Source organism: Gymnodraco acuticeps, unplaced genomic scaffold (assembly GCF_902827175.1).
Source record: "Gymnodraco acuticeps unplaced genomic scaffold, fGymAcu1.1, whole genome shotgun sequence".
NCBI lineage: Eukaryota > Metazoa > Chordata > Actinopteri > Perciformes > Bathydraconidae > Gymnodraco > Gymnodraco acuticeps.
The window spans coordinates 34,146-53,790 of record NW_022992192.1 but is presented as its reverse complement, the minus strand read 5'-3'; the positions used below and the strand labels follow the sequence as shown (position 1 = coordinate 53,790).

The 19,645-nt window shown below is 43.8% G+C and overlaps 1 protein-coding gene across 1 annotated transcript; it reads right to left on the bottom strand.

The window, feature by feature from the left end:
* Positions 1–662: 662 nt before the first annotated feature.
* LOC117539266 (DC-STAMP domain-containing protein 2-like) lies at positions 663–19,000 on the bottom strand (the record flags this gene model as incomplete). The annotated part of the gene is given in 11 exon segments (XM_034205307.1): positions 663–763; positions 1,042–1,209; positions 2,328–2,492; positions 2,866–3,023; positions 3,561–3,774; positions 3,876–3,941; positions 4,956–5,150; positions 9,063–9,164; positions 12,889–13,059; positions 15,802–16,046; positions 17,369–19,000. Coding segments are annotated over 11 exon segments (1,680 nt in total), but the record flags the coding sequence as incomplete, so codon positions are not given.
* Positions 19,001–19,645: the final 645 nt, after the last annotated feature.

Here is a 19,645-nt window from a genome sequence, read left to right as displayed (position 1 = left end):
ACTCTTCATCAAGTTTGATGACACAACCGTGTGAAGTCACTGATCTTATAGCGTGGATTTAATTAGTCAGAATATGGAAGGAAATCTGTTGGGAAATGACAACCCAATATATCTCTCATGTTTTATTCTCGTCTCGGCGTCCCTGCGTCTCGGCGTCCCTGCGTCCCGGCGTCCCGGCGTCCCTGCGTCCCGGCGTCCCTGCGTCCCGGCGTCCCTGCGTCCCGGCGTCCCGGCGTCCCTGCCTCCCGGCGTCCCTGCCTCCCGTCGTCCCGGCGTCCCTGCGTCCAGCGTCCCTGCGTCTCGGCGTCTCGGCATCCCTGCGTCCCTGCGTCTCGGCGTCCCTGCAGGTTGTGAGGAAGCATTTCTACGGCTGGTTCTTGGACATCATTAGTGGAAGCTGAATGAGTCAAGTGGTTCCAGCCAGCTGTCCCTTGTCTTTAGGAAGAGCTGCTCCGTGGTCTCGGTGATGGTTGTGCAGTCGGAGGTCAGATATCTGAGGATTCTTAACTGAGTTCAGACACGTCGAGCATCAGATCTCCTCTCAGACTCTCATTCTGTACATTCCTCACATTCCTGTCTGCCTGCCTGTGTGTGTGTGTGTGTGTGTGTGTGTGTGTGTGTGTGTGTGTGTGTGTGTGTGTGTGTGTGTGTGTGTGTTGTACCAGCTCTCTCTCTGGATGATATGAAGCACAGACCAGTCTTCTACAGCGCTGCATGAATCCTCCGAACAAAGAGACGACCAGCGCTAGACCCAACAGGAAACCTGTAGCAGAACCAGAATCAGAAGCAGAACCAGGACCAGGACCAGTAGAACCTGGACCAGGACCAGTAGAACCAGTAAGATAAACTTCAGGGCTCAGGTCAGAATAATTTCAGTGCCATTTCTACAGCTTTGTGCATCTCACAATAAAACCTTTGAATCTTGAATCTTTGAACCTGTCTAGAGTCTAACGGATGCATGCATTTAAACGGCTCGGGGAGGATATCGTGTTCTGTGCTGATGTCACAGATTTGATGACCTCATTTCCTCTGTGAGCTCACCCAGCAGGAAGCAGTTGGCGTGGTCGGGCTCTGCCGGCGGCTGAAGGCACTTCCTGCTGAGCACCGTCACGTTCCCTCGCTGCAGGACGTCGAACGACGCCACCAGATCCCTGAAGATGTCCGAGGCGTAACCGGATCCGCTCACCTGCAGCGCCACCGTCACCGGGGCTGAGGGAAACATGTGACGGAAACTTCTGGATCAATGGAGACTCAGAGAGACACAGAGAGAGCTGGAACTCTGATGGAAACACAGATGATCTGTGTTTCTGAAGACCTCTACCCCAGACCCATGTGTTCAGCTCTGAGAGGACAATCAACATGCTGCATATGAAGCACTGTGACCTCTATCAGCTGACCCAACAGGAGCAGGGAGACACTGAGAGCAGCCCAAGGTGCAGCTGCTCAGTGAGGTCAGACTGATACACTGGGTCAGAGGAAGGGCGCAGGACAATAGTTCCCCAACAGTTACCACGGAGACAGCAGAGACACAGAGGGCGGGGCTAAGTTCAACACATTAGTGTTCACGTTAACTTTCAAGAAGAAAAAACTGTGGAAGGGTTCAAGTAGTTAGATGAAAACATGAACAACACCGTGGTGACAACCTGTCAATCACAGGTAGCCCCGCCCTTAAGCATACGCTGCTTTATCATCTATTTTACTCAGACCATAGTTTACGAAATGAACTTCATACTGTGTGGAAGAAGACTTGAGACGATAAACTCTTCAGGGAAATGTTTACTGAGGTAATGAAGAGAGAAGCCGGAACATTTCCTCACAGACTTCTATTCAATATTGTTGTGAAAACACTGAGTGTCCTCCTCCAACATGAGAGTAGCATGCTAACAGAGGTATCAACTGTAGCTGTGAACATGGCAGGATGTGTGATTACCTAGAAGAGCATCAGGACTGTTTGAGGCAGATGATAGCTATGTGATTAACATGATGATTCAGCCTCTATGGAGAGAGACATCAAGCATGCTCATTTCTGACGTGGAGCTAATCTGAAGTAACCATTGAATACTGCTTTCTATTCCTCCATCTTGTGACTGTGTGACTCCCTCTCTTGGATATCAGCATGTGAAGGACACTGCTCAGGAACTAGTCTCTGTATGTGATGACTCCTTCTGGAGAGGATCACAGATACATGGATCCTGAGGCTGAAGCTCAAGCCGGGGACCAGGGAGATGTTTCTAACAAATATAACTTATTTTTGCCCCCTGTTGGATAGTAGAGGAATGCAGGACTAAAACACTTCCCATGTAACCAAAAAGGCGTTGTGGTCTCACCTCGGGCCACCACGTCCCCCTTCACCTGGTGGTTCACCTGGTCCAGCGTCCAGAACACCAGGAAGTCCAGCGCCACCAGCAGGCCTCCCATCACCAGGTGTTTGAGCACCGAGGCCACGCCCCTAAACATGGCCCGCCGCTCCCGGGCCGACAGCTGCAGAGACACTACAGGACGAGGCTTTGGGTTACTCAGATTGCATTCAGCTCATTGGTTACAGCACAACGGAAGTCTAGAAGGACCTCATTGTCTTGCTTTCAAATGAAATACATTCAATGACCACTTTTTACAAAATCCATCAACTGCTTTCAAATTAAATAAGCTGGAAGGTGTCACCATTTTTTTTTTTTATGAAAGCAATACTTTTATTTTTGCAATTTCCTAAAAGCCCTGTGGGTTTGGGAAATTATTCTTTAACATAAATGTTAATTAAGAATATCTTCATCTGATCATTTAAATGAATTTCAGTTATCACTTAACAAAGCCAAAAGTGATGACGTCATTCAAAAACACACTCACACACACACACACTGTACTGACGTGGTGTGATGTAGGTCTTGGCCTCCCTGCGTGTGATTGGCAGCACTGAGGCTCCGCCCCCGCAGGTCACCTGACGGTCGAGCTCTTCAAACTGAGCGCTCAGGTATACGTTATCGAAGTCGAGTTCACGGAGATACCTGTGTCTGTACCGCACCGCCCTGCGCACACACACACACGCACACAAATAAAAGTGTGTCAATAAAATAGCGCCCCCTGAGGCCGTACTGCTCTTTACACGCTGGTTGAGGTTGACGACATCAATACGTCTCTAAATGCCCCACTGGTGGATTTAAGAGTGGTTGCTACCAAGAGTCTAAATGATACGACTACACGTCATCACGCCCATTAGCCTCTTTTAGCTTAGCGGTGGTGACGAGAAGTCATGTGACTTTACACCCCCCCCCCACTGAGGCGCACTGCCTCTGCACTCTTTCTTTTCATTTACATGAATCAAACATTGGAATCTGCTTCCACCTGATCTTAAAACCTTCTCAGATTTTCATTACTTTTCCCAAATGTTTTTGCCGATATTAATTTTATTGTAATTGATGTGTTTTGTTCTCTGTTTGAACCGTTTGTGTGAAAGCATTAAGAAAGGTGTTCCTGCCCAGGGAGTGCAGCAGGTGAGCAGTTGTTGAGAGTTGTGTTATGACTGTGCATGGTCCTTGTGTAATAAGGATCTCTAAGTGAGTGACCTCAGGAAGCCGCAGACGAGCAGCAGGAAGCCTCCGTACATCAGCGGCGCGCTGAGCGTCTGGAACAGCTTCAGCTCGGAGGAGACGTCCCGCATGATGTCCTGGGAAACCTGCTGCAGCGAGCGGCTGCTGTTAGCCTCCAGCTCGAAGGTCACCGAGGCCGAGATGTTGAAGTCAAACTCCCGCTTCATCCGCTCGAACGCTGCCACCGTGGCTGAGGGAGGTTTCAGAAACACACTCAGAACACGTCACCCAGAGGACGGCAGCAGGATCAAGGTCGAAGATTACAGTTGGAAACTGAGATAAAGAACTCACGCGCTGCCAGACGTTTCTTCAGATGCTCGGCGATGTAGGACGGGAGGACGCAGAACAGCTCGCCGGCTGAAACACACACATCATAAAGATTACCAGCCATCACTAAATATGTCATCTTTAGGATATTTGGTTTATAAATGTCTGAACACAGGCACGTAAATATGCAGTTTATATATATATATTTAAAATGACCAAAACAGCTTTTAGTTTATTATTGTTTATTTTTAAATGCCATATATCCTGTCAATTGTGGTTTATTATTATTGCTAACTGTTTTCTTTACAAATATAATATTGATGTTATAATGTGGAAAAGGTGCTTTCAAAATGTTAATATTAATAATAAAGAAAAATAGCTTTTAGAAATGAGTTTTTTAAAAGGCCTGTGTTAATTAATACCTTCAAGGTGGGGTGGGTAAGGAGAAAGCAGCTGGAGTGGCTAGAATGTGAAAAAATACACAACTGGAAACAATCTGCCCCTTCCTCACAGAGCCCCTCCTCCAACACACCAACGCGCACATGACCAATGAGGGCAGAGATCAGTTTGTGCCCAGATGGAAGGCTGACAGGCAGGTAGGCCATCCAGTTACTTTAGCCGGCTCAGATGATTGGTCGAGCTTTCTACAGCGCCACGGCTTCAAAGCACTTCAGATATTCATTGCTATCAGGACGTTAAGAGCATTCCATGGAATATAACAAGTGTTTCCGAAGTGAACTACCTACCCCACCTTTAAGAACATTTATGAACATTAAATCTAGACGTTGTAGAGTTTTATGTTTTGTACATAAATCCTTTTATAAAGTGTTTCACTTGAAACCCTGAGTAAACGTATGGTTAACTTCTTCAACATGCCAACAATCACTCAGTTCTAAAGAATGTATAAGATAAGGTAAGATAATAAGAAGTACTTTATTGATCCAAGTTGGGAAATGTTTGCATTGCAGCATACAAAGACAAGGCATCGTACAATAAAAGTTAAAAGAAATAAACTTTCCAAAATGTAGAAAATATACATGTTGAATTACAAATGTACAGTAATTACAAAGTTAATGTAAGGTAAGGAGGTGTCAGTGAACGCACCGCGGGCGAGGCTGCAGAGCGGCAGGAAGCCGTCCACGATGCCACACAGGAAGTTGAATTCTCTGAGCAACTCGGAGCAGTCGTCCCGCGCCTCGGCGAACACCGCGCGGCAATTCCTGTACGGGGAGCCCATTTTAGCGTTGCACACGTCCCCGATGTCAACCAGGAAGTGAAGGACGTTCCTCAGAGTTCGCGCTGAGGGGTCAGAGGTCACGGCCAAATCACAAGGGATTTAGGATAGGATTTGTTGCAATTACAATACAGTGTGTGTTTGCCACGGGTGGAAGTAGTGGAGTACAAATACTTTTTCTGGTATCAGTACTTTACTCCACTACTTATTTTTCTGACCACGTTTTACTTTGACTTCTTACATTTCTAAAACAAATACCTGTACTTTCTACTTCTCACATGTTGAACTCAAATACCTGTACTTTCTACTTCTCACATGTTGAACTCAAATACCTGTACTTTCTACTTCTCACATGTTGAACTCAAATACCTGTACTTTCTACTTCTTACATGTTGAACCCAAATACCTGTACTTTCTACTTCTCACATGTTGAACTCAAATACCTGTACTTTCTACTTCTTACATGTTGAACCCAAATACCTGTACTTTCTACTTCTTACATGTTGAACACAAATACCTGTACTTTCTACTTCTTACATGTTGAACCCAAATACCTGTACTTTCTACTTCTTACATGTTGAACTCAAATACCTGTACTTTCTACTTCTTACATGTTGAACTCAAATACCTGTACTTTCTACTTCTCACATGTTGAACTCAAATACCTGTACTTTCTACTTCTTACATGTTGAACTCAAATACCTGTACTTTCTACTTCTTACATGTTGAACACAAATACCTGTACTTTCTACTTCTTACATGTTGAACTCAAATACCTGTACTTTCTACTTCTCACATGTTGAACTCAAATACCTGTACTTTCTACTTCTTACATGTTGAACACAAATACCTGTACTTTCTACTTCTCACATGTTGAACTCAAATACCTGTACTTTCTACTTCTTACATGTTGAACTCAAATACCTGTACTTTCTACTTCTCACATGTTGAACTCAATACCTGTACTTCTACTTCTTACATGTTGAAATCAAATACCTGTACTTTCTACTTCTTACATGTTGACACAAATACCTGTACTTTCTACTTCTTACATGTTGAACTCAAATACCTGTACTTTCTACTTCTTACATGTTGAACCAAATACCTGTACTTTCTACTTCTTACATGTTGAACTCAAATACCTGTACTTTCTACTTCTTACATGTTGAACCCAAATACCTGTACTTTCTACTTCTTACATGTTGAACACAAATACCTGTACTTTCTACTTCTTACATGTTGAACCCAAATACCTGTACTTTCTACTTCTTACATGTTGAACCCAAATACCTGTACTTTCTACTTCTTACATGTTGAACTCAAATACCTGTACTTTCTACTTCTTACATGTTGAACTCAAATACCTGTACTTTCTACTTCTCACATGTTGAACTCAAATACCTGTACTTTCTACTTCTCACATGTTGAACTCAAATACCTGTACTTTCTACTTCTTACATTTTGAACTCAAATACCTGTACTTTCTACTTCTTACATGTTGAACTCAAATACCTGTACTTTCTACTTCTTACATGTTGAACTCAAATACCTGTACTTTCTACTTCTTACATGTTGAACTCAAATACCTGTACTTTCTACTTCTCTCATGTTGAACTCAAATACCTGTACTTTCTACTTCTCACATGTTGAACTCAAATACCTGTACTTTCTACTTCTTACATGTTGAACCCAAATACCTGTACTTTCTACTTCTTACATGTTGAACTCAAATACCTGTACTTTCTACTTCTTACATGTTGAACTCAAATACCTGTACTTTCTACTTCTTACATGTTGAACTCAAATACCTGTACTTCTACTTCTTACATGTTGAACTCAAATACCTGTACTTTCTACTTCTCACATGTTGAACTCAAATACCTGTACTTTCTACTTCTTACATGTTGAACCCAAATACCTGTACTTTCTACTTCTTACATGTTGAACTCAAATACCTGTACTTTCTACTTCTTACATGTTGAACTCAAATACCTGTACTTTCTACTTCTTACATGTTGAACACAAATACCTGTACTTTCTACTTCTTACATGTTGAACCCAAATACCTGTACTTTCTACTTCTTACATGTTGAACTCAAATACCTGTACTTTCTACTTCTCACATGTTGAACACAAATACCTGTACTTTCTACTTCTTACACTTTGAACACAAATACCTGTACTTTCTACTTCTCACATGTTGAACACAAATACCTGTACTTTCTACTTCTCACATGTTGAACTCAAATACCTGTACTTTCTACTTCTTACATGTTGAACTCAAATACCTGTACTTTCTACTTCTTACATGTTGAACTCAAATACCTGTACTTTCTACTTCTTACATGTTGAACTCAAATACCTGTACTTTCTACTTCTCACATGTTGAACACAAATACCTGTACTTTCTACTTCTTACATGTTGAACTCAAATACCTGTACTTTCTACTTCTCACATGTTGAACACAAATACCTGTACTTTCTACTTCTTACATGTTGAACTCAAATACCTGTACTTTCTACTTCTCACATGTTGAACACAAATACCTGTACTTTCTACTTCTTACATGTTGAACTCAAATACCTGTACTTTCTACTTCTTACATGTTGAACACAAATACCTGTACTTTCTACTTCTCTCATTTTGAACACAAATACCTGTACTTTCTACTTCTTACATGTTGAACTCAAATACCTGTACTTTCTACTTCTTACATGTTGAACACAAATACCTGTACTTTCTACTTCTCTCATTTTGAACACAAATACCTGTACTTTCTACTTCTCACATGTTGAACTCAAATACCTGTACTTTCTACTTCTCACATGTTGAACTCAAATACCTGTACTTGCTACTTCTTACATGTTGAACTCAAATACCTGTACTTTCTACTTCTTACATGTTGAACACAAATACCTGTACTTTCTACTTCTCACATGTTGAACTCAAATACCTGTACTTTCTACTTCTTACATGTTGAACACAAATACCTGTACTTTCTACTTCTTACATGTTGAACTCAAATACCTGTACTTTCTACTTCTTACATGTTGAACACAAATACCTGTACTTTCTACTTCTCTCATGTTGAACTCAAATACCTGTACTTGCTACTTCTTACATGTTGAACTCAAATACCTGTACTTTCTACTTCTTACATGTTGAACTCAAATACCTGTACTTTCTACTTCTTACATGTTGAACTCAAATACCTGTACTTTCTACTTCTTACATGTTGAACACATATACCTGTACTTTCTACTTCTTACATGTTGAACTCAAATACCTGTACTTTCTACTTCTTACATGTTGAACTCAAATACCTGTACTTTCTACTTCTTACATGTTGAACTCAAATACCTGTACTTTCTACTTCTCACATGTTGAACTCAAATACCTGTACTTTCTACTTCTCACATGTTGAACTCAAATACCTGTACTTTCTACTTCTCACATGTTGAACTCAAATACCTGTACTTTCTACTTCTTACATGTTGAACTCAAATACCTGTACTTTCTACTTCTTACATGTTGAACTCAAATACCTGTACTTTCTACTTCTCTCATTTTCCAAACAGCTGGTTCCTTTAGTCTGAATGTGTGTTTGGTGCGTGATCATTATTCTTTAGAGTCATTGCGTGCCTATTGATTTGAACACGATCCGTGTATCCATCATTTCCTGGTCTTCTCTAAAGAAGAGGGACCAATGGAAACGTTGTCATGTTGCCGTTGTTCAGCATGGAAACATTCATTAGCTAACAATGACATTATTGTTCTATTAATATAAAGGGAGGTCAGGTACTCTTTAAAGCAGCTGCTAGTTATGGGTACTTTTTACTGAAGTACACTTCAAAGTTCTTTACTTTTACTTGATAAAGAAGTTTAGTCAGTGCTTCTACTTTTACCAGAGTATTTTTAAACACAAGTATCTGTACTTCTAAAGGATGTGTGTACTACATCTCTGGTGTTTGCTCACCAACATGGCGGACGCTGTCAGTCAGAGCATCGATGAGGCTCCTCACTCGTGCGGCGGCGGCGTGAGCGTTACTGCTGATCTCTCTGACTCTGTCCAACACAGCTGACACACAAACAACACTTCACTGACTACAGACTATACAGAGCTGCAGGACGTCCTATTCCTGTGTTGGTCCCTGAAGGCAGCATCTCCCTGGTCCAATGGGATTCCTCCGTGTGATTTTGGATTATGTCAGAAAATAATCTCTGAGTAAAACAAACGTTTATGATATTTACACGTTTAGTTCAGCAGAGTAATCTCCACATATCAACACCACTTTAGGATTTCTGAAGTAAAAAGCTAATGTTGGGCTACAAAGGAACTACAGCACGGTCACATGACTTCACCACCGCTAAGCTAAAGGAGGCTAATGTTGGGCTATAAAGGAACTACAGCACGGTCACATGACTTCACCACCGCTAAGCTAAAGGAGGCTAATGTTGGGCTATAAAGGAACTACAGCACGGTCACATGACTTCACGTCACCCACCGCTAAGCTAAAGGAGGCTAATGTTGGGCTATAAAGGAACTACAGCACGGTCACATGACTTCACCACCGCTAAGCTAAAGGAGGCTAATGTTGGGCTATAAAGGAACTACAGCACGGTCACATGACTTCACGTCACCACCGCTAAGCTAAAGGAGGCTAATGTTGGGCTAATAAAGGAACTACAGCACGGTCACATGACTTCACGTCACCACCGCTAAGCTAAAGGTGGCTAATGTTGGGCTATAAAGGAACTACAGCACGGTCACATGACTTCACGTCACCACCGCTAAGCTAAAGGAGGCTAATGTTGGGCTATAAAGGAACTACAGCACGGTCACATGACTTCACGTCACCACCGCCTAAGCTAAACGAGGCTAATGTTGGGCTACAAAGGAACTACAGCACGGTCACATGACTTCACCACCGCCTAAGCTAAAGGAGGCTAATGTTGGGCTATAAAGGAACTACAGCACGGTCACATGAATTCACGTCACCACCGCTAAGCTAAGGAGGCTAATGTTGGGCTATGAAGGAACTACAGCACGGTCACATGACTTCACTTCACCACCGCTAAGCTAAATGAGGCTAATGTTGGGCTATAAAGGAACTACAGCACGGTCACATGACTTCACGTCACCACCGCTAAGCTAAAGGAGGCTAATGTTGGGCTATAAAGAACTACAGCACGGTCACATGACTTCACGTCACCACCGCTAAGCTAAAGGAGGCTAATGTTGGGCTATAAAGGAACTACAGCACGGTCACATGACTTCATGTCACCACCGCTAAGCTAAAGGTGGCTAATGTTGGGCTATAAAGGAACTACAGCACGGTCACATGACTTCACGTCACCACCGCTAAGCTAAAGGAGGCTAATGTTGCGCTATAAAGGAACTACAGCACGGTCACATGACTTCACGTCACCACCACTAAGCTAAAGGTGGCTAATGTTGGGCTATAAAGGAACTACAGCACGGTCACATGACTTCACGTCACCACCGCTAAGCTAAAGGAGGCTAATGTTGGGCTATAAAGGAACTACAGCACGGTCACATGACTTCACGTCACCACCGCTAAGCTAAAGGAGGCTAATGTTGGGCTACAAAGGAACTACAGCACGGTCACATGACTTCACCACCGCTAAGCTAAAGGAGGCTAATGTTGGGCTATAAAGGAACTACAGCACGGTCACATGACTTCACGTCACCACCGCTAAGCTAAAGGAGGCTAATGTTGGGCTATAAAGGAACTACAGCACGGTCACATGACTTCACTTCACCACCGCTAAGCTAAATGAGGCTAATGTTGGGCTATAAAGGAACTACAGCATGGTCACATGACTTCACGTCACCACCGCTAAGCTAAAGGAGGCTAATGTTGGGCTATAAAGGAACTACAGCACGGTCACATGACTTCACGTCACCACCGCTAAGCTAAAGGAGGCTAATGTTGGGCTATAAAGGAACTACAGCACGGTCACATGACTTCACGTCACCACCGCTAAGCTAAAGGAGGCTAATGTTGGGCTATAAAGGAACTACAGCACGGTCACATGACTTTACGTCACCACCGCTAAGCTAAAGGAGGCTAATGTTGGGCTATAAAGGAACTACAGCACGGTCACATGACTTCATGTCACCACCGCTAAGCTAAAGGTGGCTAATGTTGGGCTATAAAGGAACTACAGCACGGTCACATGACTTCACGTCACCACCGCTAAGCTAAAGGAGGCTAATGTTGGGCTATAAAGGAACTACAGCACGGTCACATGACTTCACGTCACCACCGCTAAGCTAAAGGAGGCTAATGTTGGGCTATAAAGGAACTACAGCACGGTCACATGACTTCACTTCACCACCGCTAAGCTAAATGAGGCTAATGTTGGGCTATAAAGGAACTACAGCACGGTCACATGACTTCACGTCACCACCGCTAAGCTAAAGGAGGCTAATGTTGGGCTATAAAGGAACTACAGCACGGTCACATGACTTCACGTCACCACCGCTAAGCTAAAGGAGGCTAATGTTGGGCTATAAAGGAACTACAGCACGGTCACATGACTTCACGTCACCACCGCTAAGCTAAAGGAGGCTAATGTTGGGCTATAAAGGAACTACAGCACGGTCACATGACTTCACGTCACCACCGCCTAAGCTAAAGGAGGCTAATGTTGGGCTATAAAGGAACTACAGCACGGTCACATGACTTCATGTCACCACCGCTAAGCTAAAGGTGGCTAATGTTGGGCTATAAAGGAACTACAGCACGGTCACATGACTTCACGTCACCACCGCTAAGCTAAAGGAGGCTAATGTTGGGCTATAAAGGAACTACAGCACGGTCACATGACTTCACGTCATCACCACTAAGCTAAAGGTGGCTAGTGTTGGGCTATAAAGGAACTACAGCACGGTCACATGACTTCACGTCTCCATCGCTAAGCTAAAGGAGGCTAATGTTGGGCTATAAAGGAACTACAGCACGGTCACATGACTTCACGTCACCACCGCTAAGCTAAAGGAGGCTAATGTTGGGCTATAAAGGAACTACAGCACGGTCACATGACTTCACTTCACCACCACTAAGCTAAATGAGGCTAATGTTGGGCTATAAAGGAACTACAGCACGGTCACATGACTTCACGTCACCACCGCTAAGCTAAAGGTGGCTAATGTTGGGCTATAAAGGAACTACAGCACGGTCACATGACTTCACGTCACCACCGCTAAGCTAAAGGAGGCTAATGTTGGGCTATAAAGGAACTACAGTACGGTCACATGACTTCACGTCATCACCACTAAGCTAAAGGTGGCTAATGTTGGGCTATAAAGGAACTACAGCACGGTCACATGACTTCACGTCTCCATCGCTAAGCTAAAGGAGGCTAATGTTGAGCTATAAAAGGAACTACAGCACGGTCACATGACTTCACGTCTCCATCGCTAAGCTAAAGGAGGCTAATGTTGGGCTATAAAGGAACTACAGCACGGTCACATGACTTCACGTCATCACCACTAAGCTAAAGGTGGCTAATATTGGGCTATAAAGGAACTACAGCACGTCGCTAATTTCGTAGAACAAAACGTTAAAGTCTCTTCAGCTTGTGTTAACCACAGATCTTATTTCAGGATAACAACTAGAAACACATTCAGAAAACCTTTGACCTCCAGACCAGGGGACAGGAAGTTAGGAAATGCTGACTCATGCCGGAGTTAAAGACTCATTCATGCACCTACCTCTATAAACAGTATTTATTAAAAGTATTGTGTAGTGTTGATGTTGGTGGGCGGGGCTTACAGAAAAGGGGCGTGGCCGCTCTCTGCAGCAGCTCTTGCGTCTGATTGGCTGCGAGCTCGGCTCCACACAGCAGGCCTGCGGCGGCGCGCTCCGTGTTCTCCAGCGTGTTGGTGAGCGGGCCGCTGAGCAGCGCCGACATGAACAGGAAGAGGAGGAACTTCCTGCCCTGAGCTGAAACACAGGAGGAGGCACTGTCACTACCCGATCTGCAGCCCTGCCCTATCGGCAGTGCGCATGTGCGAGATGGTCCGCCATATTGGACAACTCCATACGGCAACTCCAATACGACACTTGATGTCTAGACGGCTGCCCGATTTGCATCGTGCATGCGCGAGTCATAAACGTCTCAAATATCTTTATTAAAATCTGTTGTTATTTTATTTCCCTAACATGAAGGACATTCACAGTTAATGTAATTAGATATAAATGATGAATGCATACATATTGCATACATTCACAGTCAATACTTCTTCAGCATGATAGCTGTCTAACAGAAGCTACAGTAAAAGAGCTGTTGAATAATAGTGAAGTGACGCTGTAATAACAATAACTCGTCTCTCTCGAGTTTTTTGAGTTTTCTTTTTGTGCTTTGCCAAACGCCACTGTGGCAAGGCAAGTTTATTTATACAGCACTTTTCTGTACGCGACAATTCAAAGTGCTTTACAAAACAAATGAAAAGACTTTTTAGGAATACATACAGTAAAAACACATATAATGGCATTTCACAACAGACAAAGCAAAGATAATACAATAATACAAATAAACACCACAGGTATACAATACATGTTTAAAAGGCATACTGTAGTTCCAATATGAGCATCTCAATTAAAAGCAGCGGCAAAGAGATGTGTTTTTAGTCTGGATTTTAAAATAGTAAGCGTTTCTGCGGACGTGCATGTTGGATAGTTTGTTCCAGAGTGTCGGGCATAACAGCTAAACGCTGCCTCTCCATGTTTTGTTGTTCCTCTCGGAGCCGATAGCAGACCCGTCCCAGAAGACCTGAGGCATCTCGATGGCTCCTAATTATGCAGGAGTTCAACAATATACTTAGGTCCTAAACCATGTAATGATTTAAAAACTAGCAATAGTACTTTAAAATCAATCTCTACACTGGCTTCGACTGGAAGCCAGTGTAGAGACTTCAGAACCGGACTGATGTGATCCACTCTTTTAGTGTCAGTGAGGACGTGTGAGGCTCAGGTTTGGGAAGGCTAAATCACTTTTTTTCATCTTACGCTGCCCGCCCCCGGCGTCTATAGAAAAGAGATCAACTCAGTGAAAGCACCGCCTGCTGACCGATCAGAGCTCAGTGTGCGGAGTTTAAATCTATCAAGTCATATTACAGGAAAAAGGAAATGCAGTTTAAACTGCCGTATGCAGAGAAGACGCCGACGTGTCGCACTTATCATTCATATCACACTGACATCACATCATCAATCAGATCATCGATCTCACCTCAATATCACACTATTTCCTTATCAGTCAGCTGAGCCGTATCTGGCCGTGCAACACTCACAGTGTCACAGACTGGATGCAGAAGGATTATTTGAAGCAACACATTAAATTGAGGAAACACTGGAGTCAAATGTAATAAAGTCAGATCGTGTCTTAGACGGGCAGTGATATCATAAAGCTGTTACGCTTTCAAACACTCGGTAGTTTATTTATTTTTTAACGAGTTGTTCTGTATTCACCTTGCAGCAACTATGTGGCTTGTATCCTGGATTATATGTTTAAGTCATCATGGATGTTTAAAGTTCATATTTGTCTAATATTAGTTTACTTTTCATTAATGAAGTATGACATTGCGCTGTCAGTACACTTGTCCCTGTTTGTGATTGGTCAAATGTAGCTAACCCCGCCCCTTTCACGTGAACGCGTTCTCAGCAGGAGAGAGAACCCCTGGCTTGATTTACCGAGTTGATAACCAGCGCCGTAGGACCGTTTAGCGAGATCGCGTTTGTTAGGGTTAGTTAAGATAACTCAAGCATATCCAGGGTCTGTTGAACTGGCTTCGTGGTGCGCGGTGTCAAAGACATTATATTTTTATTTTACCAGGATGCAGCGACACAAATATCTGGGAAGTCTTCCCTAGCCTACAGCACCCGCCGCCCCTGCGAGCAGCAGCGTTCTGGATCAGCTGCAGCTTTCTGATGGATTCTTTAGTGAGCCCTTTGAAGACACCATTGCAGTAGTCGAGTCTACTGAAGATAAAAGCATGGACAAGCTTTTCTAAATCCTGCTGTGACATTAGTTTTTTAATCCTCGAGGTCTGAGTCCATCTCTACACCCAGATGTCTGGCTTTGTGAGTTACTTCGTAGTCTGCCGACTGAAGCTCTGCGGTTACTTTTAATCGGTCCTTCTTTGCTCCAAAAACAATGATCTCAGTGTTTTGTTCAGTTGGAGAAGGTTCTGATCGTCCAGTCAGTGATGTGCTCAATGCACTTGCTCAGTGTTCTAATCGGAGAACAGTCTCCTGGTGGGATTTTAAAATACATCTGGGTGTCGTCTGCATAGATGTGATAGCTTAGATCGCTCTTTTTAATCATTTCAGCCAGAGGTAGCATATAAATATGCGTCAAGTGTCCTTCTTGGGTTGCCGTACGGAGTTGTCCAATATGGCGGACCATCTCCCACATGTGCACTGCAGATAGGGCAGGGATGCAGATTGGGTAGTGACAGGCACAACAATCCCACAATGCACTGCTCCATTCAACCACAGATTTAAGAATACCTTATAGACTAAAGTGACATATAAGACTATTTCATTTGAAAAACACTGTTACTGATATCGGATTGGTGCATCAATATGAAACAGTGCAATGTTAATACATGTGTATGAAAACAGACTGCAAGCATGTAGCCCCCTCTGCGGGAACTGTCCACCTGTGCAGGTGAGTGCTGGTCTGACCTGCAGACAGTGAAGGTAGCATCACGCAGACGGAGGTCCGGACCACGGAGGACAAGCCCATGGAGAAGGAGGCGATGGCGGCGAGGCTGAGGGTGAGGGAGACGCAGAGCCAGAGCTCCTGCAGGGGCAGACAGGAGACCCCGTACAGAGAGGCCAGCAGCAGGCCGGAAACAAACGCACCCAGGCTGCACCCCCCCTCCACCAGGTGACCTCTGACCCCAGCAGGCAGAGGGCGGCACGCTGACCTGGGGAGGGATGATGTTGGAAAATATATCAGAATCCCTTTATCACAGAGGGGACATTTACATTGCTCCAGCAGAAAGGAGCCAGGCAGCTTCATGTTCCCTCAATGCACACAACAAGTGTTGAAGATTCAAAAAAGAAATTATAATAAAAATAAGTTACACATTTGACAAAATGCACATGGTGTAACAGTTCTGAGATTTAGCAGCCAGGTGTATAGTGCACAGTTTTTAACGGCATCTATAAAGTAAAGAAATGTATTAGATAAACCCCTTGAGATGCAGCATCTGGTTTTAGAGGGGGTCCCGACCAACAGACAAACCACACACAGTCTGTTCAGTACAATTCATGAAGTAATACATACAATCACCACAATGTGATAGACAGTGTCTGATAGATCAGTTTGAGCAAGAGCAGCTGAAAGTGAGATGCTGCTGAAACACACGGTGATGATCTCCAGTCTGTTGGAGCTCTCAACATCAACGCTCTGCTGACAATTATCTTTTATACTGAAAACACTGAGTGTCCTCCTCCAACCTGAGAGCAGCATGCTAACAGAGGTATCAACTGTAGCTGTGAACATGACAGGATGTGTGATGACCTAGAAGAGCATCAGGACTGTTTGAGGCAGATGATAGCTATGTGATTAACATGATGATTCAGCCTCTATGGAGAGAGACATCAAGCATGCTCATTTCTGACGTGGAGCTAATCTGAAGTAAACATTGAATACTGCTTTCTATTCCTCCATCTTGTGACTGTGTGACTCCCTCTCTTGATATCAGCATGTGAAGGACACTGCTCAGGAACTAGTCTCTGTATGGGATGACTCCTTCTGGAGAGGATCACATGGATCTGAGGCTGAGGATGAAGCCGGGGACCAGGGAGAGTCTCTAACAGAAAACATCTGATCTTATATTTACTCTTTGTTTCACATTCATTCACGTATTCATTCTTCTGTTTCTATGATTCATAATAAATATTTTAAATATTTCGATATGTTTTAAATGATCAACATGATATAATATATATTTTATACTTTTAATCATGTTGTGAATATTGAAATGTTTTATAGTCTGTCAGTAGACGTGTCAGATTCAAATAAACAGGCAGTTCTTAACTTGAGAAGGTGATGAGATAGAGCCGTGTTGTGGCACTGCTTTCAGGTTGAATAAACTAAAGCATCAACATAGCAATGATGTGATGTTCAAAATAGATTTTGACTATAGCTGAAGATATCAGATGCAACCAGAGCTCATGGTGCGTTCACACGTTCGCATCCCGTTATTGTTTGTCCATCGTTGGTACTGAAGTCTCCTCTCACCTGTGCAGGACTCCTCTGAAGGAGCGTCTGGCTCCGCCCCTCTCCACCTGAACTTTGACCTCAGTCTTCATCAGGACCGTCTTCCTCTTCTTCATCCTCTGTTTCCTGGAGACCAAAGCTGCGTGAAACTACAGACAATACAACTTACTCCATCTGACTCCAACTGACTCCAACTGACTCCAACTGACTCCATCTGACTCCAACTGACTCCATCTGACTCCAACTGACTCCAACTGATTCCATCTGACTTCAACTGACTCCAACTGACTCCAACTGACTCCATCTGACTCCAACTGACTCCATCTGACTCCATCTGACTCCATCTGACTCCAACTGACTCCATCTGACTCCAACTGACTCCAACTGACTCCAACTGACTCCATCTGACTCCAACTGACCCATCTGACTCCAACTGACTCCAACTGACTCCCAACTGACTCCAACTGACTCCAACTGACTCCATCTGACTCCAACTGACCCACCGACCGACCAACCGACCAGCTGACCAACCGCCCAACCGACCAGCTGACCAACCGACCAACTGACCAACCAACCAACTGACCAACTGACCAACCGACCAACTGACCAGCCGACCAAGCGATCAGCCGACCAACTGCCCAACTACCCAACCGACGGACAGAAACTCACAGACTGAATTACATTTAGTTTTACTTTACGTTTAATTTGATCTGTCAGCAGACAGCAGTTTTCCTGATGGCCGACACTGACCGGCACAGAGATCCTCACAGCAGTAAGTTTCATTTCCTCCATTCCCTGTTTCCTTTAACTCATCATGTTTTAGAAGCTAACGCCCTGCTACCTCTCAGCTGACACTAGCTGCTCTGTTTCCTGTTACCTTTAACTCATCATGTTTTAGAAGCTAACGCCCTGCTACCTCTCAGCTAACACTAGCTGCTCTGTTTCCTGTTTCCTTTAACTCATCATGTTTTAGAAGCTAACGCCCTGCTACCTCTCAGCTAACACTAGCTAGTCTGTTTCCTGTTACCTTTAATTCATCATGTTTTAGAAGCTAACACCCTGCTACCTCTCAGCTGACACTAGCTGCTCTGTTTCCTGTTACCTTTAACTCATCATGTTTTAGAAGCTAACGCCCTGCTACCTCTCAGCTAACACTAGCTGCTCTGTTTCCTGTTTCCTTTAACTCATCATGTTTTAGAAGCTAACGCCCTGCTACCTCTCAGCTAACACTAGCTGCTCTGTTTCTTGTTTCCTTTAACTCATCATGTTTTAGAAGCTAACGCCCTGCTACCTCTCAGCTAACACTAGCTGCTCTGTTTCCTGTTTCCTTTAACTCATCATGTTTTAGAAGCTAACGCCCTGCTACCTCTCAGCTAACACTAGCTGCTCTGTTTCCTGTTTCCTTTAACTCATCATGTTTTAGAAGCTAACGCCCTGCTACCTCTCAGCTAACACTAGCTGCTCTGTTTCCTGTTACCTTTAACTCATCATGTTTTAGAAGCTAACTCCCTGCTACCTCTCAGCTAACACTAGCTGCTCTGTTTCCTGTTTCCTTTAACTCATCATGTTTTAGAAGCTAACGCCCTGCTACCTCTCAGCTAACACTAGCTGCTCTGTTTCCTGTTTCCTTTAACTCATCATGTTTTAGAAGCTAACGCCCCTGCTACCCTCTCAGCTAACACTAGCTGCTCTGTTTCCTGTTACCTTTAACTCATCATGTTTTAGAAGCTAACTCCCTGCTACCTCTCAGCTAACACTAGCTGCTCTGTTTCCTGTTACCTTTAACTCATCATGTTTTAGAAGCTAACGCCCTGCTACCTCTCAGCTAACACTAGCTGCTCTGTTTCCTGTTACCTTTAACTCATCATGTTTTAGAAGCTAACGCCCCTGCTACCTCTCAGCTAACACTAGCTGCTCTGTTTCCTGTTACCTTTAACTCATCATGTTTTAGAAGCTAACGCCCTGCTACCTCTCAGCTAACACTAGCTGCTCTGTTTCCTATTTCCTTTAACTCATCATGTTTTAGAAGCTAACGCCCTGCTACCTCTCAGCTAACACTAACTGCTCTGTTTCCTGTTACCTTTAACTCATCATGTTTTAGAAGCTAACTCCCTGCTACCTCTCAGCTAACACTAGCTGCTCTGTTTCCTGTTACCTTTAACTCATAATGTTTTAGAAGCTAACGCCCTGCTACCTCTCAGCTGACACTAGCTGCTCTGTTTCCTGTTTCCTTTAACTCATCATGTTTTAGAAGCTAACTCCCTGCTACCTCTCAGCTAACACTAGCTGCTCTGTTTC